Below are 25,880 nucleotides of genomic sequence, written 5' to 3'. Positions count from 1 at the left end.
CAATTTATAATCCCAAAAATTGCAGCTTCTTTTTTGGGCCCAAAATTGCAATTTTAGTCCTAAACTGTCTATATAGAACAATATCAAATGTAAAAGGACAAATATGTAGGACTTATATTACAATTTCACATAGTAAATTTTACACGATAATTTTTACAAAAATTCCTATAGATATTTTTCAACCGTTGGTTTTTCTTTTGGTCAATCTTGAGGCCGATTTAGTGTTTTTAGAATAAATATTTGAGCTGAATATTATTTTTTGGCTTTTCCGAAAATAAATCTTGAAACCGAATTTCATTGCATACCAATTGAGATTGTTTATTTAAATATCCATTATTATGCCAAATACGTTAGATAGCATGTCTAAAAAAATTAGACATAATTCCAAATACAAATACAAATTCATTATTGGCAAAAAATTGTGTAAAAACTAAAAACGGTCTTATTTGAATCATCAATAGAAAAATATTACTTTAAATGATAATGGTATTACTTTTTATTGTGAATATTGGTAGGGTTGACTGTCTCACAGATAACGATTCGTAAGACCATCTCACAAGAGACCTGATCTCCATTATTATGACAAAGAAAAAGAAGACAGCAGGAAATTACGGTAAAATTTTGGCCAATTCTATCCTAATCCGGGAGATTTACTCCCTGTCACTAAATAATATATATGTCTAGCATTTAAAAATAGCTACAATAATTTTATTAGCGTTTATAAATGGGTAGAACATAGAATTTCTTATAATAATTAAATTTTAAAATATTGATTTTTTACAATTTATATGATTCTAACACAAAAATAAAAATAATAGAAATAAAAATCTCAAACCTCAAACATAAAAATTTTACTATCAAATAAAAATTTCACGTAATTTTTAAATATAAATATTAAGTTTTAAAATTTGAGAATAATAATAATAATAATATTATAACACATGTTATATACATGAAACGAAATTAGTTTGGTTGATTTTTGGTTAAAATAGTGTGAAATTTAATAATAATAATTAAAAAAAAGACATGTGTAAGAAAAAAAAAAGTAAAGGGAGTAAATCTCCCGGAGGAGGATAGAATTGGCCTAAAATTTTCAACTCATCCTTTATAAAGATCCACTGTGAAATATTAATCAAGCTGTAATATGATCAGTTTGTTTTAAACACAACTAGAAGTTGAAGCACTATTGGCTCGCTCACATTTTTCATATTTCAGTCAAATATCCGGAGTGTCTATACTAAATATAGAAGATTCACACGTCTAGAGTAATCCCAAAAATCACGTACTATTTTCTCAACAGAATTCAAGATTTATAGCGACGCAAAGACTTCTTTTCTTTTGCTTGGATATTCTCATGTAAGTATATTAGTCAAGGGAATTCCTCAAAACTTTAATCTTCACTTGCTTTTCTGAGATGGGATTGTCATGGAATTGCACCACAATGGTGGCAATGGGGATTGTGGTGATGGGATTTCTATTTCATGGCTGTTTCGCCTTTCCGCCGGAGGATCTGGTGGTGATATTGCCTGGTCAGCCAGTGGTAAAGTTCAAGCAATATGCAGGGTATGTGGATTTGGATTTGAAGAAAGGTAGAAGTTTGTTTTACTACTTTGTGGAAGCTCAGGGATGATCCTGATCACAAGCCTCTCACTCTTTGGCTCAATGGAGGTGATATTTAAAACATTTTCTTGGTGAATATTTAATGTTTTTATTTCGGTCCATGTATATATTTATATTTGATAATCAACCGCGTAAGTTAGAAAAGAAGAAGGTTTCATTTTTGTGTTGCTTGAATGGAGTGATCTGCTCATATTGCAACATTTTCCCTTGTCCCTTGTTTAAATAATTGCTCTTGTTTTTAATTAGTTTCATCTTAATCTTTGAAAGCGTAAGGCATCTGTGTTCTGCTCGTGTTTTCAGGCCCTGGTTGTTCATCCATCGGAGGAGGTGCCTTCACAGAATTAGGCCCTTTCTTTCCTACAGGGGATGGCCGAGGCCTTCGAATAAATTCAAAATCTTGGAATAAAGGTTAATACCACACTTTTTTCTCATCCTAACATGTGGAAATCAGGCAAGTTTCATTTTCTTACAAGTTTTCTTTCTTCCTATGTAGCATCAAATCTTCTGTTCGTGGAGTCTCCAGCCGGCGTGGGATGGTCTTATTCAAATACAAGCTCGGACTATATCTGTGGAGATGCATCCACAGGTAAATTTCTGATACAAAAGAGAGCATACAAACACGATACATGCCTGCACGTTGTAGAATTTCGTGTTTACTATTGATGAGTTTGTTTGTTTGGGGGAATGAAAATCCCATTTTCTTGATTTATGACAGCTTCGGATATGCGTACTTTCATGCTGGGATGGTACGAGAAGTTTCCGACGTTTAAAACCCGAGATTTGTTCCTCACCGGAGAAAGTTATGCTGGTACAAAAATTGCATTCTGTATATTATAAGGCATATTTTGAGAATGATACAGATAATCTGTTTTTTCTGCATAGGGCATTACATTCCTCAATTAGCCGTCGCCCTTCTCGACTACAATGAACATTCTACCGAGTACAAGTTCCCCATTAAAGGGGTTGCAGTAATGAAATCATATCTCGATCTTAATACCATTTTAGTACAAATTGTTTTTAGCTTGAGGATTATTGAACTTTTTCCAGATTGGCAATCCACTTCTTAAAATTGATCGTGATATATCATCAACGTACGAATTCCTCTGGTCACACGGATTGATCTCTGATGAAACCAGTCTTACCATCACAAATGCCTGTGATTTTGAAGACTACACACTCGATGATCCGCACAATGTATCCAAATCCTGCAACATTGCCATATCTAAAGCCTTCGAGTCTGTTAGTGAATACACAGACAACTACGATGTCATTCTTGATGTGTGCTATCCATCTATTGTAGAGCAAGAACTACGGCTACGAAAAATGGTAACTTAATCTTATTATTTTGGTTAAAATTTTATTATAGGGGTTGACAAATACATGGACGAATGATTGTTTGTGCTATTTGTAGGCTACAAAGATTAGTGTTGGAGTAGATGTGTGCATGAGTTATGAAAGGTTTTTCTACTTTAACCTTCCTGAAGTTCAGAAGGCTCTACATGCAAATCGAACCAATTTACCATATGGATGGTCTATGTGCAGTGAGTAAGTTCACAAAACCTCAATGATCAATGTTAAATTATGGAGGAATCTATATGCACAGTTCAAGCTATTTCTTCGCCTCTGCAGTTTTTTGATACTGTTTTAGCATTACATAGACTTAAAGCTAGAACAATTAACAGGACTACTGAAATTTTTTATTCAAAACAGAAACTATGTATGAACTTAATCATTCTTTTCCCTGGAAAGGATTCTGAACTACAATTACGAAGATGGAAGCATCAACATGCTACCTTTGCTCAAGAGGATAATTCAGAATCAGATTCCAGTTTGGGTTTACAGGTAAAAAAAAGCATTCATTCGCGTGAAACCGTTATGACATTATTTTCCTTAACTTTGTCATAACTTTCAAAATTTTCAGTGGAGATCAAGATTCGGTTATATCTTTAATTGGCTCCCGGACACTTGTACGTGAACTCGCCGACGAACTGCAGTTCAACATTACAGTCCCATACGGCGCTTGGTTCCATAAAAAACAGGTAAACATCTCATACCTTCTCATATGTTTAGTGCTAAAGGATAAAAAGGGATGTGAGAGGAGAGCTGAACAGCTCGATCAAAACATAAGTTATCGTGCAACTTGCCAAACATATGTATGAACGAAGCTCGGGATTGTTCACAGTAGCCATTAATTCTTGAATGACTATCTACTTAAAAATCACAATGTCAACAAAATTACCACATATCACTCTCTTTCTCAATCAATCTTAAAAAGATTCGGACGAAAGAGTCGTTTCCAACCTTTTGATCTCAAAAAAGTCCTATTCTGTTCACAGGTGGGAGGTTGGGCAACTGAGTATGGAAATTTGTTAACATTTGCCACTGTAAGAGGAGCAGCACATATGGTACCCTACGCGCAGCCTTCAAGGGCTCTGCATCTCTTCAGTTCGTTCGTGCATGGCCGGAGATTGCCTAACAACACACGTCCTTCCATTGACGATTGAATGATCTCACGTACTGGATTCATTATCTTCTTTCATGTTAATTTTTTTTCTTGTAGTTTTGATTCAAGTAGAAAACTAGCCGTGAAATTTGATTCATATGTGCCAAATATTGACTTGAGATATAATTTCAAATTCGATCAAAAAAGAAGCGCGTTTAAGAGTTCAAACGCTTTACATATCAAGTGCTGTTTAATTGGGCCCGATAAGTGGGAGTTTCATAGGCCCAATAATATGTAATATAGTAGGGTCATTGGCAAAGAAATCAACATGCCGAATATAACCCTGCAAAAATCAGTCGAACAAAAGTTTAAAAAATATATAAAACAAATAACAATTTTACTCTTCGAAGTTTAGGCGACTTACCCGGTGCTTAATATGTCCGGATGCAACCCATATTCTCTAGCAAACACAAATGGTACAATCCCTTGGGGAAGAGCTGCCTACAGTACACACAAATGACCCAAATAAGATATATGTCTCACAAAATACGAGTCGTACGTGAGACTGTCTCACACAAGTTTTTGCATGTATATATAGATATCATAAACTTATAAAAAAAATTTTGATACCTGAACTATGGCGGCATGAAGGTGAATTCCTTTAAGCCCGACGGCTACAGAGGAGGCGGACATAAGGAGTGGGCCGCCGATAAATCGGACCACCATGGATATAGCTCCCATCTTTAAGCCACAAGCGATTATTCGAGGCTGGAGTGCCATGAACAACCCTGATATAGTAAAATTTAAATTTTTATCTGTTTTTTTTTAAAAAAAAAATTATTATAAAATATATGGATAGACAACATACCCAAACTAAACATGGCCATCCCAAGCCCTGCATCCGATATGATTTTGATCGAGTATTTCACCACACTCGGCATTCCCACATTCCATCTGTTTGTGTCAACTCCAACAAGATTAGCCATTTCATTAAGAACTTCTCAAATTTCTTTTTTTGATTCGCAAAATAAGTAACCTAAAAATTTTGGTGAAAAAAGCCATAAAATTCCGAATCAAATGTGAGAGTTTTTGGTATAAGAGCATTATCATACTATACAGCTAATCAATGATGCTGTGTGTGTATTCGATTTCATGATATTAAATAAGAAGAGTTTTGATACGGTGAGTATTCGTCATGAACACTTATGTGAGTGAGGTGACGTCCATTTATTTGATGTACAAAACGCCACTTGGTGTGTGCATGGATTGGGATTTTCGGGTACTCACCTTAAAAAAACAAAAAACTTGAGTTTTCTTATTTTGTGGCTAAAAAAACTATCAACAAAAAATGGGTTTATCAAAATAATCATGTTTAATTTCCACAACAAATTAAACAAAAAAGTTTCATATTTGAAAATATTTAAAATAACTAGTAATAATTAACAAATATTTTTTTCAGAAAAAACTATAAATCGAGACATCGAGCAGACTAATTAGAAACATATATATTTCTCCGACCCCGCTTCATTCGAATCTCTATTTAAATTGAATCTGACTTTGTGGGTTTTGTCTATTTGATCAGTGCTTCAATTCGATTATAGTTAATGAAAGAAGACATAATGCATTGTCATCTATCTTTAATGAGCTTACAAAATCACTTATGATTTAAAACAATTAAACAAGCTATCTTTCTATGTTATCCAAGAACAAGTTTATAGATTTTTTTTTGAAAAAAAAAATCTATAAACTTGTTCTTGGATATCCGATAGGGTCGTTCTATCCAAACCCGACGAATAACTCGATTTACCCAAAATAATGCACCCGGTTTGGTAACCCGATTCGGTTGTCCACTCTTAAACATCGATATTCTCATAGATGTTCATGATGAATGCTCACCGTATCAAGAACTCGGAATACAGAGGGCCAACCAAACTTGATTTCGTTGTTTTTGGGATGGATTGAATGGATGCAAATGCATGGTATTTATAGGGAAAAATTTTTGGGGTTGGTGAAGTGTGAATGGAGGATGTGTGTTCAAAGTTTGGTAGCCAACTTTGAACCAACCTTTAAAAAAAATGGTTTGAATAAAAAAAAATGTGCTTGAAATGTCAACAATTCTCCCCCTCAAGCTTCATTTTGTAGATTCAAACAGACCTGCAATATTTCTACAGTTTTCCAGCTTTTCTTTGGACAATGACTTCGTAAACATATCGGAACCATTATCATCGGTATGTATCTTCTCAAGATGTAACAATTTCTCGTTCAACGCATCCCGGATCCAATGATACCTTACATCGATATGCTTTGACCTTGAGTGTAAACTAGAGTTCTTACTCAAATGAATTGCACTCTGACTATCACAGTAGAGCGTAAATTTGTCTTGTCTCAAACCTAACTCTTGTAGAAACTTCTTCAACCATAGTAGTTCTTTACATGCTTCAGTTGTGGCTATATACTCGGCTTCTGTTGTAGACAATGCCACGCACTTTTGAAGTTTTGATTGCCATGATACTGCTCCCCCTGCAAATGTCATCAAGTATCCGGATGTGGACTTTCTAGAATCAACATCACCAGCCATATCTGCATCAGTATAACCTTCTAACACAGTTTGACTAGTTCCGAATCTCAAACAAAGCTTAGAAGTACCTCTCAGATATCGGAATATCCATTTCACTGCTGACCAGTGATCTTTGCCAGGATTCGAGAGAAATCGACTTACCATGCCAACTGCGTGAGCAATGTCAGGTCTCGTACATACCATTGCATACATCAAACTGCCGACTGCTGAAGCATAAGGAACCCTCTCCATTTCTTTCTTTTCTTCTTCACTTGTGGGACATTGAATGGAACTTAATTTGAAATGACCTGCAAGTGGAGTACCAACAGCCTTTGCTTTATCCATTTTGAATCTTTCAAGAACTTTCTCAATGTATTGTTCTTGAGATAACCATAGTTTCTTATTGGCCATATCCCTAGAGATCTTCATTCCAAGAATCTGTTTTGCTGATCCTAAGTCTTTCATTGCAAAAGACTTGTTAAGCTCCTCCTTAAGCTTTTCTATCTTGCTTGGATCATGACCAATGATCAACATATCATCAACATATAACAATAATATGATGATATCATTCTGATCATATCTCTTAACAAATACACAATGATCAGAATTGGTTCTGCTGTACCCATGATTCATCATGAATGTATCAAACTTCTTGTACCACTGTCTTGGAGCTTGTTTCAACCCATACAAACTTTTGTTTAGTCGACACACCATATCCTCTTTGCCTTTAACTATGAATCCTTCAGGTTGGTCCATATATATTTCTTCATCTAGATCACCATGAAGAAATGCAGTCTTAACATCGAGTTGTTCTATTTCCAGATCCATACTAGCTGCAAGTCCCAGAACAACTCTGATAGAGGACATCTTCACCACTGGTGAGAAAATTTCATCAAAATCAACACCTTTCTTCTGGCTGAAACCTTTCACAACTAACCTCGCTTTGTACCTTAGCCGTGATTTATTTTCTTCAGTCTTCAACCTGTAAACCCATTTATTTTTGAGTGATTTCTTACCTTTTGGTAGCTTTACTAAGTTGTAGGTGTGATTTTCATGAAGCGATTGCATCTCTTCTTTCATTGCTTCGATCCACTTATCTTTTTGTGTACTTGATACAGCTTCTTTGAAACTCTCTGGTTCTCCGTCATCAGTGATCATCACATACTCATGTGGGTTGTATCTCATAGAAGGTACTCTTTGTCTGGTGGACCTTCTGATCTCTGTTTCTGAAGGTGGAGTTGAAGAGTTGTCTTGAGCATCTATTGGCTCAATTATCTCATCATGCTCAGTTTGTGTTTCTCCCCCGTGATCCTGAATTGTGGGGAAATAAACTGGATCTAAATTTACAGGAAATTCTGAATTGGATGATTGTGATTGTTTGTTGTGTTCCGCATCAGAACCAACTTCATCTTCGAGGAATACAACATCTCGGCTTCTAACAATCTTTTGATTCAATGGATCCCATAATCTGTATCCGAACTCTTCATGGCCATAACCCAAAAATATGCACTTTTTGGATTTGTCATCAAGCTTGGATCTTTCATCTTTTGGTATATGAACAAAAGTTTTGCAACCAAACACTCTCAAGTGTTTGTATGAGACATCTTTCCCTGTCCAAACTTTGTTAGGAACATCACCATCTAACGCGGCTGATGGAGAAAGGTTGATCAAATCAATTGCAGTTCTCATAGCTTCGCCCCAAAAGGAATTGGGCAATTTGGAGTGTGATAACATACACTTTATCCTTTCACAAATTGTCCTGTTCATTCTTTCAGCTAGACCATTGTGCTGAGGGGTTTTTTGGAACACTTTTCTCAAGCCTGATACCATGAGTTATACAGTATTGCTCAAACGGACCCCTGTATTCACCACCATTGTCAGAACGAATACACTTCAGTTTCTTTCCTGTTTCTCTTTCAACTTTTGCGTGAAAATGCTTAAAGACCTCAAGGACATGATCTTTAGATTTCAACGCAAAGCACCAGACCTTTCGTGAGAAATCATCAATAAAGGTCACAAAATACAGTGCACCACCGAGAGTTCTGTCTTTCATGTAACACAAATCTGTGTGTACTAACTCCAAGCGTTGAGTTTTTCTTGATGAAGAAAAACTTTGAAATGCAACTCTGTGTTGTTTTCCGGCCAAACAATCAACACAAGTTTCCAAATGCATACCAGATACTTCAGGAAGGAGTTTTCTCTTAGCCAAAGTTTCCATTCCCTTCTGGCTAATATGTCCAAGTCTCTTGTGCCACAACTCAATGGATGAGGTTTTTGTAGATGCATGAACCTCTCCATTTGATATTTTTGCTTGCATGAGGTAAAGAGAATTTTGCTTCATACCTCTAGCAATAATAAGAGATCCTTTGGTGAGTTTCCATTTTCCTCCACCAAAGTGACTGGAACAACCATCATCATCAAGCTTGCCTGTAGAGATGATGTTAAATCGAATATCTGGAACATGTCGAACATCTCTGAGAACGAGATGACACCCTGTATCTGTCTCCAAGACAATGCTCCCCATACCAACGACCTCAGTCAAACCTTGATTGGCCATTCTAACTTTGCCAAAGTTTCCACTTGAGTAGGACGCAAACATATCTCTGTGTGGAGTAATATGATATGAAGCTCCCGAGTCAATCATCCAATCAGTTTGCTGGTATGATATACTGACACATGCATCATCACCAAGGATGATAATATCTCCATCGGATGTAACTGCAGTCGTGTCTTTCTCTTCCGACTTTGTCCCATTCCTTTGATCTCTCTTCTTTTTTCTGCATTCTCTTTCATAGTGATTTGGACCTCCACAATAATGACACTTGAATTCTTTTCTGGTTTTGGACTTTCCTCTGGATTTGTCTCTTCCTTTATGAGGTCCTCTGGTGTAATTTCTTCCTCGATTATCAGCTATTTCTGTAACTAATGCCTTAGTTTCAGAGTTGGCTACTTGCTCCTTTCTTCTGGACTCTTCATTTAGAAGACAATCTTTGACTGTTTGTAATGTCAGTTTTCCATCAGGAGCAGAATTACTGAGCGACACCACAAGAGTATCCCAACTATCTGGCAAGGAGCTCAGTAATAATAGTGCCGTAACTTCGTCATCCAGGGTAATCTTCATGGTGATAGATTGGTTGATTAGACCCTGGTAAGCATTCAGATGCTCTGTCATATTTGCATTTTCTTTGTATCTCAGTCGTGCAAGATTTCTGATAATCGAAGCTTTGTTCAAGGCATTCTTTCTCTCAAACATAGCTTCAATTTTGGTCCACAGAGCATCAGCTTTATTCTCGTTCGCGAAGTGATGAAATATACTGTGTTCGATAAAACGTCGTATGAAACCGACAGCTTTTCGATGCAGTATAGTCCATTCTTCGTTTGATATGTTTTCTGGCTTGGCACTATCTCCACTCAATGGCAAATACAGATCTTTGCAATATAGTAGGTCCAACATGCTTGCCTTCCATATGGAATAATTTGATCCGTTGAGTTTAAACATTCCTCCAATGGATTCTTCCATGTATCCTAACACGGCTCTGATACCACTTGTTGGGAAAGATAGCCAAATTAAATAACTTTTCGTACAGCGGAAGTGTTGAATCTTTTCCCTTTAGCGATAATATTAGATCAAAGTATTTCCACGATATCAACAATGATAATAATTATGAAGAAAACGACACAAGGATTTTTACGTGGAAAACCCAAATTAGGGAAAAACCACGAGACCGAAGTCCAACAAAAGAAATCTCCACTATATCAATAATGGGTACAAATCGTTCCTACAAAAATAGGAGATAACAACAACTCTCCCTAGAACAACTTAGGGGACACCAAGAACTTCAAGAATAATTATTCTTGGATGAAACACACACAATCTCACTTTCAAAGTGGAACTAACACAACTCTAATCACATAGAAAATTCTTTCTGATGTGGAAGATCGGACATTGCCGCAACCACAGAGCATACTAAAATTTATCTAAATGACTAGGCTACACAACACTCAAATGCTTGTGCTTTTGGGATGTTTTTGGGATGGATTGAATGGATGCAAATGCATGGTATTTATAGGAAAAATTTTTGGGGTTGGTGAAGTGTGAATGGAGGATGTGTGTTCAAAGTTTGGTAGCCAACTTTGAACCAACCTTTAAAAAAAATGGTTTGAATAAAAAAAAATGTGCTTGAAATGTCAACACTTTCATTAGATATCATACCAACGTTATTCCTTTTGTATGAAATCATACAAGAATAATAGAAATTAAATAGACTTACTTAAATGAGATGAGAGACCACAGAAGGCCTAAAACACTGGAATAGGTATTTGGGTTACGCGACAGCTTCCTTCCCACCACGATCAATATAAGTCTTAGCATAACCACAGCACGTGGCAGCTCCTGATTGGCCGGCTCACCTTTCATATCAGATCCCTCTTCCACTGGAATCTTTATGCAGTCTCTAAAGCTAAGATCTTTATCTGAAAATAAACAATAATAATAATTATTATAATAATTATTATTATTATTCCAATTTTTTTTTATTTTGATATAATTAAAAATTTGTAAATAATCATATGTGGGCCAAACCATAAAGATGGAGTGGGAATATTATTACTATTACGACCATTAAAACATAAATTCAAATGATTAATGATAAATTAACATATAAAGTATCAAATCTTAATTCGAACTCACGTGCTTCCTTGTAATAATAATGTCATCCATTACCAAATGTACAATGTTCATCCCCAACAACAACATAAAACACTAGGAAAGCCGATAAATATAAATATAGACATTCCCACGAATTTTTATTGACGGTATTTTCGATGTTTATTTATACTTTTTTTCCTAAAAGCGAGAAAATTCCAACTTTGGGTCGGTTTTATTCAGACGGACTATTTCATTTTTTTATGAATTTATGGGTTTATTATTTTCCAGATATAAGTGAAAAGGTAACACAAGTGAAAGTGAAACATAAGTTGGATGTTGAAAGATGAGAAAAGATCAATGATTGCTACCAAAATTCAAAAAGCATTTTTATTATTATTTTCTAAAATAATTGTTTTTTTAAAAAATGTGTCCCTTAATTAAGTAATAATTACTAATCTTCCTTATTCCCTTCCTATATTAGTCTTTATACACTTAAGGAGACTCAACACATATCAAATTAGCATATGTCGTTGTGATTTTCACTTTTTTGCATCATACCGGTTTTTTTTTTTTTTTGAAACTTCGACCTCGTAAATTTGAATTTTTTGCGGTTTTCGCATTTTTGTGCTAAAATAACTTACTTTCTCATCTTATAATTAAAATTATAGCTGCGTAATTATAAAAGAAATTAGGTCATGATGGTTGGATTTTTTTTAGAATATGTTGATTGGAATTTAAGATATTAATTTGGTCATCAACATTGTCAGGTCAATTTTCTGTATGTATGTGAAATCTACATGCAAGACCCTACAGAAGCCTGCCATGCATCTGCATGCATTGTCTCACGCCTATGTTTTCCGATTCTTTTTCGTAATTTTCGGTAAAAACAGAATCCAATTCAAGATATCGGTAAATCCAAACGAAATCTTGCAAGAAATATACACTGACAGGCGCAATAATTGACATAAACATTCAGACGTACCTCCGATGTTAACATCACCTCTGGACCCCTCTGATGGTGACTCCAACAGGATTTTCACCACCGGTGATGGCTGCCGGGAAACCTTCCCCGATGCGGGGCTCGTGGCGGTGGAATCCATTTCGTTGAAGCTCGAGGCTCTGGGGGTGGGATGGAGGGAATATGCATCAGAAGAAGCGTAACCCGAGACCCTCGGGCTGAAGGGTCGGAACCCGAGACCGAACTCGTGGGGTGTGTTGATGGAGAATATCTCGGCGTTGGAGAGATTGGAGGCACGTGGGGTGGCCCCCATAGAGGATGATGGTGGTGCGGAGGATGTGGACCGTCTGATGCGGACACGGATAATGCGTCCGGCGTCGTCGATCTCGGAGTCGGTGAGGAGTGGGTTCCGGCCGTCGAGGGAGATGACGTCATTGTCGACGTCGAATTTGGTTACGGCGGCGGCGATTCCGCCGGGGTACTGGGTGTGTATTAGTATAATTGCGGCTCGGTACTCAAAGAGGAAGAGTAGTAGTGTGTACCTGCAAATTTCATTTTTTAATTTGCAAACATTTGGAAGAAATTAAAATATGTCATCAATTAAGATACCCAAATTGATTTAGTTTCAGGTTTTAAGAAATAATCCAAACTTAAATTTAAAAGTGAAATGCATTTAATTTTCACAATTAAATTTTGGGTAGCTCTATTGTGAGACGGTCTCACGAATTTTTAAATGTGAAACGAATTAACCATATCGATATTAACAATAAAAAGTAATATCTTTAACACAAAAAATAATATTTTTTGCATTGATGACCATAGTAAAAGATCTGTCTCACAAAATATCATCCATGAGGTAGTCTCACACAAGTTTTTGTCTTTAACTTTTAGCAAAATATTTAAATTCACTTTCAACCTTTCCAGGGTTGCGCAAATGCTTCCAAACAAAAGGGAATTGGCTCTTTATCTATATTCTCGAAGACACAAAAACACATTTCGAATTTTCGATATATATAAATTCATGGATTTTATCAAGACTAAGGTTTCTTTTTATTCAGATAATAAATACTTCATCAAGAGTGTTGAATAATTTAGCACTGTATTGATGTCACATCAACATCACATCAAAAAAAACTAAAATTGCAAACAAGTAAAGAAAATAGTGGATTTAAACTGAAATTTCACCAATACAGAAAATCAAAATCGCTAAAAACAAAAATACTAAACCAAAAAATAAAAATACAATTTTGCCCCTACTATATATATATATATATATATATATATATATATATATATATATATATATATATATATATTTCTTGTAAATCTCGAGTCATACAATTCCAAGAATAAAATATGATATGAAAATATAAATCGACATTTAAAACAATATACGTACCAAATAATACATTGAAGCACAACCAATTGAACCATGATGCTCTGTGTGAACTCCCCGTACATGGCTCTAAGCAAAGGTATCCCCATAACCAATGTATTTGGCAAAGTTGAAACCGAGAAAATAGTAATCAGCCAATCCAGTTTCCCTCTAAAAATGCACCAAACTGACAGCAAAACAAGCACAGAAAACTTAGAAATGGTGTCCGCCAATATGAACTTGGTGTCCATTTCATAAGGGTTGTTCTGTGATATGAAATGAAACGATAGAACAGGAACCGCGAAAATCGCGACGAATCGGTTGATGCCGGAGCATTGCTCCGGTGAGAATATGTTGCAAAATTTTACTGATATATAGGCCACAAGCATTGCGAAGTAGAGAGGCACCATGGCACATATCACCTTGTAGAAATCATCTGTTCTAATCATTTTACATGTATATATATATATATATATATATATATATATATTTGCCTGGTGTAGTGAATGTGTGTGTGTTCTTAGGCTTCTTATATAGAAAGTTGTGTGGTGAAGGAAGAGTAAAATTGTGAATTTGGGAGTATTAGGAAATAGGAACCCTTTTCCAATATGATGTTTTTTTAATAATTAAATAAATAATGGGATTATTTCTCCCAAAAAAGTGTATAGGTGGATAAAACAAGGTTTGATAATCAATTTTATACCTGATTATATCCTTGACAACAACTTCGTACACTGGTAAATGAAGGGCAGAAGTATTTTTCTCGGATGATTGAAAATTAGTTTTGCTGGTTATGTTGTCCGTTGCTTAGTGCTTAGTGGTATCATTTTTAATACTAGTAATTGGTAACTAGCTAGTGGTTTAAAAAGTGATTGATTGCAATCCATTGAAAGATTAAAAATTATGATTGAAAATTTCGTTGTTGGGTCAGTGTCTCTATGAAGCACAGTGTTCTGTTTCACGAGAATTGTATAACAGATGGGTAATGTGCTTACACATTAATAATGGAGCAAAAATGTACGTCACACATTGGTGTAACGCCTTAATTTGCTCGTGCACATGTGTTGGAAAAGTCCATTTCTCCGCCTCTTATCATGTGTGGGAGCCGACCAGCTGGGGTCGCTCTAAATCAATTGATTCGCACAAACTCGTCTCGCATATGCATGTACTGAAACGAAAGACATATCGACCATTAGAAAAAACATGGAAATGGTAATTGAAAATACAATTTGAAAGAAAATATTTATAGATTTGGAACCATGATGGGTTTTTTACATTCACTTCCTCTGTATTTAGTGTGTCAACATTTACCTCTCTTATATGTACCACTTTTGCACTTAATACGAGAACTAAAAGTCAAATACATAAATATTAAGGGCCGTAAATGCAAAAATCTCAATAACCCGGTGGAAATAACTTTCAGGAAAAGGATGTTTTTTTTTTTTAAACAAAAAAAAGGTAAAAATTGTGGAGATGAATGAATTAGGTCGAGTGTTGGGAAATAAGGGGCAAGAAATGTCCATACATGGTAAATAGACAATATGAAAGTGAAAGGACAATCAATGTAGGCGTGCAATGGGCCCATCTCCACGCATGCGCCGGCCCATCACTTTTCTGTTTTGTCCCATTCTCCTGCGCCTTTTGTCTTCCTACTTGCATTTCTTCACTTCAAACACCTAATTAATGTTAGGTTTTGATACAAGGATTGGATTTGTGGAGGATAAAAAATAATATTGAACCAAAACCAGATCGAACCAATTTTCGAGAAACTCTTCCAATGACCATTTTGCAGACCACACAGAGGAAAAAAATGAGCGAGCTACCTTTATTGTTGTTGGCTTGTGAAATTGAAGCATGTCAAAACGGAACAAATTAAATAGTAGTTTGCAGGCCAACTTTATAGTTACTGAAAAGCAAGACTGTAAATGCCATCAAACGTTTAGGGTGTCACGTGTAAAATACACAAAATACTATAAAGTATAACCACCAGAAAAATAATAAAACGAGAATGTAATGAAATGATTTGATTTGATAATGAAGTGCACAAAGGATTGGGGTTTGTGTTACAGGAAAAGGACGCAAAACACCAAAATTAATGCTACAAACGTATGAATTATCAAATAAAATACAAATGAAGTATAAGGGCCACCCTATGGAATACCAATCCGAACTGCTGCAAGCTTAACTGGTTATTCTTGTTCAGCTACATTCCTACGACATAAGTGTACCAAGTAAGAGAAAAATAATCACTGAAACCTGGCCAAGTCATCTTACATAAAGGCATTTCTCTTGGTTGCTTATACATTCCAATCCAATGCTCTTCACAATAGCTTCGACAATCGGATAGTAACTGTGAAAGTACCAGTGTTACTGCCCAAATTCATGCTTCGAGATTATTATACTTACTGTCACGTCTGAACAAGCTTTGCCAAAATGGCCATATCTAGAATTTTGACATCAAGCGTGTCGTCAATTTTTACGATTCCATCCGTGCCATCAATACCGATGAGCTTCCCAGTGGCTCCACGATGTGCGCCACCCATGATCCTTATCTTCTCAGCCTTCCTTGGTGCCACAATCTCTATTTCATTAGGAAAAGCATTGATAGATTCCCCATTGCTGTTTGATCCGAGAGCCACTCTACATGAGCCATCCTGAAAGACAATAAGATGGACAATTACAAAATGGATTCAATTTTCGTTCTTGAAAGATATCCATTAACATACCCTTCACATAAAAGATATATATATACATGTATATGTTCTAGCAAGTACCACACGCTGATGATCTATCACATGATTTAAAAAATGGTACTACTTGATACCTGACTTGAATTTTTTTTTTTGGTCAAGTCAATAAAATATATTACTCAATCAAAGTCTATATAAATACAGTCGGCATACCCAGAAAAATAACATGGAAGCCGATACAGAATAATCTGCTAACATCTACAAGGTTTTGGACAAAAGACAAATCTTGAATGAAATAGAGACAGTATTAGTGGTTTCAAAATCTAAGCGCAAATTGTCGTTCAAGTATGTCAAGCAATAGGTTTTATCACACAGATCTTGGGGGAATATAATAAGATAGTCACATCCAATTCATCATCTAACCCTTTTCGATCGATTACACATGATATTTGATCATTTAAGGAAGCGACTTGTCGGCAAATAACAGAATGGCCTGAAAAATACATTATTAATGAAAAGAGTCCAGGTAGCCTACTTAAAATTGGTGGGTAATATGTATTTTTGGGTAGTTGGTGGGTAGTAAGTATTTTTGGGTATATAAGTGGTCAGGGCCTCATGCTCACATCCAGTTAGCCCATGCTGCAGAAACAGCCCATGGCTACTTTGGATAATAACAAAATCGCCATTCTCATGTACCTTAGATTTCTTTTCTCAAACCAACAATTTCCAATGTAGATTGTCAGTCATGAACATGTAGAGAAAAGAAACTACAAATTTACGATTAAGAACGAAAGAAATATACCGGAAGCACATCTCTTATAACTCCCACGACAGCATCATCACCAGGTCTGCGGATGTTGACCAGAATATCTGGCAAGAACCAAGGACCTTCATTGTCAGCACCTGCAACAAGAAAATATTGCAAAATAAAACATCATGTCATAACGAACTAGTAGAGAATCTTAACCAGAGTTCTAATAAGGAATACCATATGGATGTGTGCAGATGATCTAAGAAGATGGGGAGACAAACCTACTACTGGCGACATCATATCCAACCCACCACTGCCAGGTGTCATTGGTTGTCCACCCGGTGTACCCGGTAAATATGCCGAACTCGGTGTCATCGGTGGCTGTCCACCAGGGGTAGACGGCAAGTATGGACTTGGAGCATTTGCTGAAAATTTTGTGCATTTTTTCGTAATTAAAATCTGACGCATGTAAAACCCAAAGGAATGTAAAAGAATTATAGATACCGTAGGCAGAACTGTTCTCCCTAGGAGTGCCAGCATCATTATAACTGCCACTTTGATTCGTCCACCCTGATCCAGGTGTTGGAGCTTCATAAGCTCGTGATGGAGGGCTACCCGGCTGAATAATAGCAAGTTCATTGATACCATATAACACGATGAAACTATTTAGAAATAATAATTATAACTTGAGAAAGTTACCTGATATTGTGGACTAGTTCCCCAAGATCCAGGATTTCCATCTTCCCAGTTGTCCCTAAATTTTGTCATTAAAATTCTATGAACTTCACATCAATAGCATCAAAGCTTCTAATTATCACTGAGAGGTGCAAGGCATTGGTGCAATGACCGGGGAGATTGTATTGGTTCCAGACTTTTAATGACTTTTATGGAGTTTAAAAATTTAAAAATATTCAATCTATATTTTCATATACTCTATAAAAGTTTATTGATATTCCATGAAATTTTTTGTAGATTTTGAAAAGGTATTGTATTATTCAAACTTGACTTTTAAAAACTCTAAAAAAGTCCATACTCCATAGATAATCAATATGTCAATAGGCTTTTAACGACTTCATGATATTTTATTAAGTACAAGAATTAAAATGTAAGTCACAACAATAAAATATCAAATAATGTCTTTGATTCAAGCTAAAGAGTTAGATGTACATTTAATTGGGAAATATCCTAAGCTCAAATACTCATTTTCATTTCTATTAAAAATAATATCAACACAAACATTAAATTTTCATTTTTTTCGCCACCATATATTTTTCCTTTTATTAAAGAACTAAATGTACATTTAATTAGGAAATCTCCTAAGCTCAAATAATTATTTTATTTCTATTAAAAATAATATAAACACAAACATTAAATTTTTATTTTTTCCTCCATATATTTTTCCTTTTATTTGGACTTTTTAAAAACAAATTTTTTATTCCTAACAAGCGATAAAATCAAAATTATTAACATCTTTCATTTTTTTTGAGTTTCAGTCAAAAAATCTCGTAAAAATTAAAATTATATTTATTAAAAAATATAATAAAAATTTATTGCAATGCAAAACAAAAAAAATTATAATTTTTTTGGGCTATAAATTTAAAATATTATTATTTTTAATAGGTTAAATTTAAATTTTTATTAATTATCATATAACATTTGATGTTCAGTCTATATCTTAAATTTGATTATAAGTAAAAAATGTTGCAAATGATGGTGAATAAAAATTTTTATTATACTTGAATGAATATATATACACACACACACACAGATGTACGTGTGATTTATAAATAATTTAAAGTTTATCAACACATATATAGAAGAATAACTATAATAAAATTTTATAAAATTACACTAATTGCAAATATTTAACATACTTATTATTTATTTTCAGCTACAAATAATTGTCTTGTTAATTTTTTTTGTTAGACATATTGTCAAAAACAAAATTGATATATTTTTTATACAAAACTTTATTTAAAATGAATGAATTATTTTAATTTTGTTTATTTACTAATATTGAAAATTATTGTTATGTATTTTAAAAATATTAATTAATTACATAAACATGTTGAATTGACTTGAATAATTGAAATTTAATTGTAATAAATTTAGTACCGACTTATTTATTGTTTTTCGTAAATTAAATCAATAAATAAAAAAATATTGATATTGAGAGATAAAAATGTTTTAAATAAATAAAATTTATTCATGACCAACTGTTAAATCAAAAAAATTAAAAAAAATGTCACAATTATAAATTACCAATCCATGAGATTCTATGAAAAAGTTTACAAATAGCAATAAAAATTATGCAAAATAAAGCTATAAGATTAAATGAAAATCTTTAGAAATCTGTGAGATGCAAAAGTAAGTAGAAATCTATAACCCTACAAAAATCTGTTATTTTAAAAAAAAAAATCAGTTAATCTATCAACTCTACAAAAATCTGTTATTTAAAAAAAGTCGACAAATCTCTGCAGCGAATACACACACCTAAATATCATTAAATCAGAAGGAGCGCACATGTTGATTTCAATTTAAAATAGGACCAATCCAAGCATCGTAGCAGATAAATGATATCATTCAACAATCAGATTCGGACGTAGACCACAACACAATCGTAGGAGTTGCCTTATTCGATCGATTCAGAACATATTTTCTTTAAGAAAAAACAAATCTATGGCCAGACATTTCTATTGTATGTTAAGTGATTCAATAAACTCGCAGAAAATTCCAAGTACATAGCTAATTATACAAATATAATTGGATCTTGAATCAGATACATACCTTGGTGGACTCATAGGTGTATAAGGATTCCATGCTCTGTCACGCATAGGTGTCCTCATACCGTCATGGATGGGAGTTGCTGCATAAAGTTAAAAAGACCAAAAGGTATCAGGTAATCTCTTCCATACACCAAAATAGTAAGAGTCCTGAGATAAACAAAACAGCAAATCTTACCTCCAGAATCTCTCATTGGAGTCATATAAGGATGAAGTGGAGTTCGAGAAGGATGCATTGGGGTTTCACTACCCATTCCATACCTAGATGTTTCCCTGCTAAATGACAACAGAAGAAATGACACAATAATGAAGATCAACAACATTACCAACAATAGAAATAATCATAATGCAAGTAAATGAGACCTATAAGGTGTTGAAACATTCACGTTGTCAGAAATATAACTTCGATCAACTGCATAAGAATTTGATATCAGTAATAATCAAACATAATCAGATTTACAGAAATATTCTTTCAGATAATGGGAAACTTGCCTGTGACAACCTTCATTTGTGATTCTAATTCAACCCGAACCATGGAACCTTTAACTTCTACGACACGGCCTTTGCATCCCTTATAATGGCCCAAACGAATTTTAATTACAGCTCCTGCCAAGGAATCATGACCCCTTCCACCTCCATGGCGTCCTCCAACTGTATAATTCAAATTATTGAAAATGAAACACATAATTTAAAAGATTAACGCAATACCCTCACCCAACTAAATAAACAAAAACCCGAAGCCTATTTTTGGTAAGTAGGATAAGAGGTCAATCGCATAGTAATCCCACCCCATCCTCCTATGTTTGGGGGAGAGTGGCTGTCTGGCTGCTCCTGGAGCTTTACTTCCCCAACCTTTTCCACAATTAGATCGGGATGGGGCCCACATGTTTTGAGAATTAACCAATCCAAATGTGGCGGCATAGGCACTCCCTACGTTTGGTTAGCACAATTCGGCCTTCTCCATATCAATAGGCCCAGTTCAAAGTATTGTTTCATTGTGACATCGAACCTACTGACATGGTGAGTTGACTTGTCATCCCCTGTAAATTCACAGTTAAAGACCTAAAAAGCCCTCTTGTCCCCATTATGTATCTTCAATTTCCTCTCCCCTCTTACTCTAAAATCCATCAACAACTCTGCCGCACGACTCGTCTGCAAGACATTGCCCATCAGGGAACCTCCATTGGCATTTCTATCATTAGTGATTATATAAGTGATTCTTATTTAATGGAGATAAAAAAAGAGATAAATCCCATGATTTTCTCAAAATTACTACCATATATTTCTCTACTTTTGAATGAAACATCGCTTCATGGAGCCTGCCTGAAAAGTGCCGAAAGTACGATGGTTGGGTGGCAGCTACAAGATCTGAGCAGCGGGTTTGCAAATCTTGGTTGCAAAAATTGCTTGAAAAACTCACCATTGTGTAGATGTTGTTACATCAAACCAACAATTTAAACAAAGAAAGCTGCTTTGGGACTTAACTAATGAAACCCTAGTTTTCAATATTGAAGAAGAGTCGGATGCAGAAAAATCAAAACAAATTTTGATTAGAAAGAATAATAAAAATAGAAAATAAGCTAACAAGGGTAAAACTGTACAATCCTATAAAAATAAAATTATTTGTTCATTCATCCGATCAACCAAACAATTTAACAATAATCCCATGTCGTTTCTTAACTTATGAAAACTGTATATACTCACTTCATTATCCTATCAACCAACTAAATGTAGCCAAAGAGGTCCACAGCAGTTGAAAAGTTAGCTGTGAGAACTATATCAGTAGAAAACTAATTGGTCTAAAATGGGGAATCGCATAGAATAGGTAAAAAAAGTTCTTCGATCACACCACTTACAATTCATGGGACCACCTCTAGGTGTTCTCATCGGAGATTGGGGAGCACGAGGTGGAGTTCTGAGATGGGAAAATCTCGACGTCAATGCATTACCCTACACCAAGAGCAATTTAGAATGCAGATAACCACAAAGAAAACACCTCAAATGAAACAAGAACTTGAGGTCAGATTGAGATCCTTACACTCCTATCTCCATTTGCCCGTGATCCACCAACCATCATGCAAGATTCAGATTTAACACAAATAAAACCAGCATGCTCCAGGTGATGCCGATCATAAACAAACAGGATTCCTTTGTAGATATGTTCAACAGGACCCTGTTTCCCCTGGTATGAGAAAAATTAATTGGCATTGGGAAAAAAAACCAGGTGAATGACGTTCAAATAAACAATTAAATCCACCGTCAAAAGCTAAACAATATGAGTTGTAACATACTCTGCATGGACCCTCCAAAATTTTTACAACATCTTTCACAGACAAAGTGTTCTTGTATCGATCTTTCGCAAAAAGTTTCTTGTCAATCTTGTATTTAATCTCTCTTAACCTCACAAGTGCAACATCAGGCCTCTCTGGGACACCCTTAAGGACCTGACCAGTTGTAAACCAGGTTCAGTATGACCATTTTTATAAACTTACAGATTAATAATAAAAGCTGCTTACCTGAAAAGCCTCGCTCTCAACACGTATAACGACGCCGAAACTATTATCACTGCATGGCCATAATTTTATTAACACCACGAAAGGAAAAATCCAGCAAATGAAATATGCACAGAAGAAAAAAGCTTACTCAAGCAGAACAAGGTCATGAAGCTCATAATTACCAATCCTGGTAATGCCAGAGGTGACTTCAGAGCTTTCCACAACATTATCCGCAAACACGCGGAGCTGAAGTCAGATAAAACAATAGCTGAAAAAACAGTGTCAACATAATAGAAATAAAAAATTTTAAAGATGGTTGACTCACAAGTTCTTTGGTCGTATCTGAAACTATATTCACCACATGGCCTTCAACAGAAACAACCATCCCAGTCGCGCCTTCTGTAGAGCCAGATACAACCTTCACATGATTTCCAGGTTCAAAATACTTGCACAGTTCTTTGTCACTGATAGCAAGAGTTGTCTGAAAAAGAAAATGGAAAAAAGCACAAGCTTCTTTAATAAACAGGATCCACATCCAAACATAACATTTAGAGATATATAAGGTGGGTAAAAATCTATCAATTTTACTCACATTAAGGCCTTCTTCACTAGGCTTAATATGAACAGTATCTTCTTCAACTTTTTCCACGCATCCTTTTAGGTTTCTCAGATCCCCCTTGACAATTATAACTCTATCGCCTTTCATGAAATGACCTTTTCTTCTATTGGCAAAAAGCATTGACAAACTTGATGCGTCACCATCCCCAGTTTCACTAGGCTGTCTAAATTTCTCGAGCTCATCAAATGTGGGTTGCACATTAAGAGTGCTGAGCGACTTTAATGACACATTCTTATACAGGAAACCATCTTTAAACATCATTCCTTCAATTTTTTCATAATAGTCTCCAGTAGCAGGATCTCTCTTACGCTCAACACGTATATGCAGTTCTCTGGATTGAAACCAAAATTCAAAATTCCTATTACAAAAAGAAAATATAACCACTGACTGGGAAAAAAATAGAACAAAGTAGATTACCGAGCTTCATCAATATTCATAAAACGTGCAGGTGGAGTAAAGGCCTTCTTCTTTGGAACTTCCCTCCCTTCCTAGAAAAAGGCCAACAGGGCTCGTTACACAGATTACATATAAAAACAGTTTTGTTAACAGCACGCAACTCTTGTGAATGATATATCAGTGGAAAAAATAAAAACAATTACATGTCGATAATAACAATCTACAATAAATTTTAAAAAAACAAGAGGGAACACAGACGATTTTATTGGCCAGAGCTTGCAAGTCAATCCTCGGAATTAATTTCACAGTTGCTCTCTGCCGGACGTTGTCAACATCAACAACCTTCCAATTAAAGAAACAAAAGTTTCACATCAAATTCTAAAATAACGATGAAAAAGATTGACAAAGAGGGAAAAAGGAAAAAAGAAAAAAAAGAGTCTGGCATACAACATACCTTAGCGATATCACCCTTGTAACTTCCTATCTTCATTCTAACCCATTTATCTCTAGATATATCAATTGCTTTAGTCTCCACAGAAAGCACATCGGTCATCTCTTTAATAGGGACAAGCATTATTCTACTAGGATAAATATTACGCATCCCTTTAACCGCCTATAGCATAATCAAACAGAGAAATTCAAATAAGTAAAATCAGATGAAAATAATCATACCCCACCATGTCAATCAACAATTTAAATCGTGCAAAATTACATGCATCCAAATTCCAAAACAATAAGCAGTTGCATACCTCCCTCACATGGGCTTCCTTGTCTGCCTCGATGTATATATAATTTTTTAGATGATCGAGGGCTATGGCAGATCTAATCTGCAATTCGGACCCTTTGTCAATGCACTTCTGCATTAGGCAAACCGCCACCTCCCTTTCACGACCAATCTATGTTGCATAAAAATGATACATAATACATTACTGACTGCCGGTAAAAACAGAAAGCCAGCTTACTCATTTAGCTGTTTGAACTGAAATGAATCATCCATTATCATACCGCACATTTCAACATCCAGAGTTTCGGGTCACGAACAGAAGGCAGTATAGATTGCTGTTCTACATCCGATGCCTCCTCTACATATTCCACATTAAGGCTCTTAGCATACCTCTCCTGAATTATTCTCTCCATTTCCTCGACATCCACTTGCTCATCCTCACGTGAAAGCAGTGGACGCCGATGACTTCGCCTCTCATCTTCATCAGGTATATCAGCTCCAGTGTCGATGAAGTCTATATCATCAGAACAGCACATAATGATAAAAAAGCGAGTCAGAACATGTTCCTCGATAAAATGTCAAACTCACCGCAAAAAATTTAAGCTATTCAACAAGTTATTAAAGGTGCAATGTAAATGGGCAAAAGCATAGGCATAACGAGTCTACCATTTTAGTTCCAAATATTACGAATTACGCATACTGGAAAAAGGAAGCAGAAAAAATATAAACAAAAATTCCTAACCGTCTTCGCCTTCCTCTTCCTCCTCTTCATCATCGCTGTCCACAGCAGCCTCCTCGTCAAAGAACCCCGACGCCGCCTTCCTGTGCCGCTTCCCTCCACGACTACCCGCAGAAACTCCATACTCCTCGTCGTCATCTTCGTCTTCCTCGTCGTCTTCTTCGGCGTAATCATCTATAAAATCCGATCTGCTTCTTTTTCTTTTGTCCTTCCCACCGCCTCCACCGTAATCATCAGCTTCATCGTACTCCTCGTCCCCATCTTCATATTCCTCCTCATCCTCCAGCTCGTCATCGTAATCGTTTCTAGGCATCTCAATTGAATTTGTGTGTGAAGAAGTGAATGAATTTGATCGGATGGCACCCTAGCCTAATTGGGGTGAGAGACAAGACAAATAGGGGTGGAATAAAGAAGCAGTCGGGCCTTCCTTCGGATTGGGCCATCAAACTACACTCTCAATTATATTATAATTGAGGAGGTCTTATATGAGATCGTCTCACGAATACTAATTTGTGAGACGGGTCAACCCTATCTATATTCACAATAAAAAGTAATAATCTTAGCTTAAAAAATAATATTTTTTCATAAATGACCCAAATAAGAGATCCGTCTCACAAATTCGACCTGTGAGACCGTCTCACACAAATTTTTACCATTATAATTTATGTTGTTAAGATTATAATTAATATTAATATCCTTTTAAATGAGAAATAAAAAAACAAATTAACTTGAATTTCTCATTTAAAAAACTGGGGTACAGTTGTGGTTATTTTATCGACTTAATTATATGACTGCATTAATTTGAAAGAATATGTCGATAAGCATACGGATCGAGCGTCTTTGCATAAATTTATTGTTGCCGGCAATAATTACTTCTAGTGTGAATGAAAACGATTTATGAACACACGAGTCCACAACTTGCTTATGCGATCATCGCTGCCCCATTCTTGATATTGAGCAAAATCTAATCGTCTAACTTGTTATTCGTCACTGCGTCCAGATTGTTTACACTTTCATTTTGGGGATATTGAGTTTGAGTTTTTGTAGAAAAATAAGATTGATTTTAGGATCAGAATCGTTGA

At 35.4% G+C, this 25,880-nt stretch overlaps 3 protein-coding genes across 5 annotated transcripts; 1 reads left to right on the top strand and 2 right to left on the bottom strand.

Annotated features, from left to right (window-relative positions):
* The first annotated feature begins 1,347 nt into the window (after nt 1–1,347).
* On the top strand, nt 1,348–4,184 carry LOC140832587 (serine carboxypeptidase-like 42). Its single transcript, XM_073196687.1, is given in 11 exon segments — nt 1,348–1,624; nt 1,626–1,668; nt 1,921–2,028; nt 2,114–2,206; nt 2,336–2,428; nt 2,503–2,588; nt 2,668–2,946; nt 3,032–3,165; nt 3,370–3,462; nt 3,542–3,659; nt 3,957–4,184. Coding segments are annotated over 11 exon segments (1,425 nt in total). The 5' UTR covers nt 1,348–1,414; the 3' UTR covers nt 4,125–4,184.
* Nucleotides 3,944–14,072, bottom strand: LOC140832586 (auxin efflux carrier component 6-like). 3 transcript variants are annotated; one of them, XM_073196686.1, is made up of 7 exons: nt 13,626–14,072; nt 12,251–12,768; nt 10,892–11,093; nt 4,932–5,017; nt 4,694–4,851; nt 4,488–4,564; nt 3,944–4,137 (listed from the first exon to the last, which is right to left on the bottom strand). In XM_073196686.1, the coding sequence occupies exons 1-7, from the start codon at nt 14,048–14,050 to the stop codon at nt 4,131–4,133; spliced, it is 1,473 nt and encodes a 490-aa protein (XP_073052787.1). In that variant the 5' UTR covers nt 14,051–14,072; the 3' UTR covers nt 3,944–4,130. The 3 variants fall into 3 exon arrangements, 2 of the variants coding, with proteins under 2 accessions (XP_073052787.1, XP_073052786.1); XM_073196685.1 differs by lacking the exon at nt 3,944–4,137 and adding an exon at nt 4,233–4,406; XR_012118137.1 differs by lacking the exon at nt 4,932–5,017 and having other exon boundaries at nt 4,078–4,137.
* Nucleotides 14,073–15,608: 1,536 nt separating this feature from the next.
* On the bottom strand, nt 15,609–25,203 carry LOC140832584 (putative transcription elongation factor SPT5 homolog 1). Its single transcript, XM_073196684.1, has 22 exons — nt 24,802–25,203; nt 24,341–24,573; nt 24,085–24,231; nt 23,790–23,948; nt 23,594–23,677; nt 23,357–23,427; nt 22,913–23,270; nt 22,646–22,801; nt 22,469–22,566; nt 22,342–22,390; nt 22,117–22,269; nt 21,864–22,007; nt 21,682–21,775; nt 20,318–20,476; nt 20,189–20,237; nt 20,004–20,098; nt 19,830–19,908; nt 17,742–17,796; nt 17,547–17,661; nt 17,324–17,467; nt 17,094–17,194; nt 15,609–16,255 (listed from the first exon to the last, which is right to left on the bottom strand). Exons 1-22 carry the CDS (start codon nt 25,109–25,111, stop codon nt 16,010–16,012), a joined length of 3,099 nt encoding a protein of 1,032 aa, XP_073052785.1. The 5' UTR covers nt 25,112–25,203; the 3' UTR covers nt 15,609–16,009.
* Nucleotides 25,204–25,880: the final 677 nt, after the last annotated feature.

Source organism: Primulina eburnea, chromosome 5 (genome assembly GCF_022965805.1).
Source record: "Primulina eburnea isolate SZY01 chromosome 5, ASM2296580v1, whole genome shotgun sequence".
NCBI classification, from domain to species: Eukaryota; Viridiplantae; Streptophyta; class Magnoliopsida; order Lamiales; family Gesneriaceae; genus Primulina; species Primulina eburnea.
This window is presented reverse-complemented; position numbering and strand designations above follow the sequence as displayed.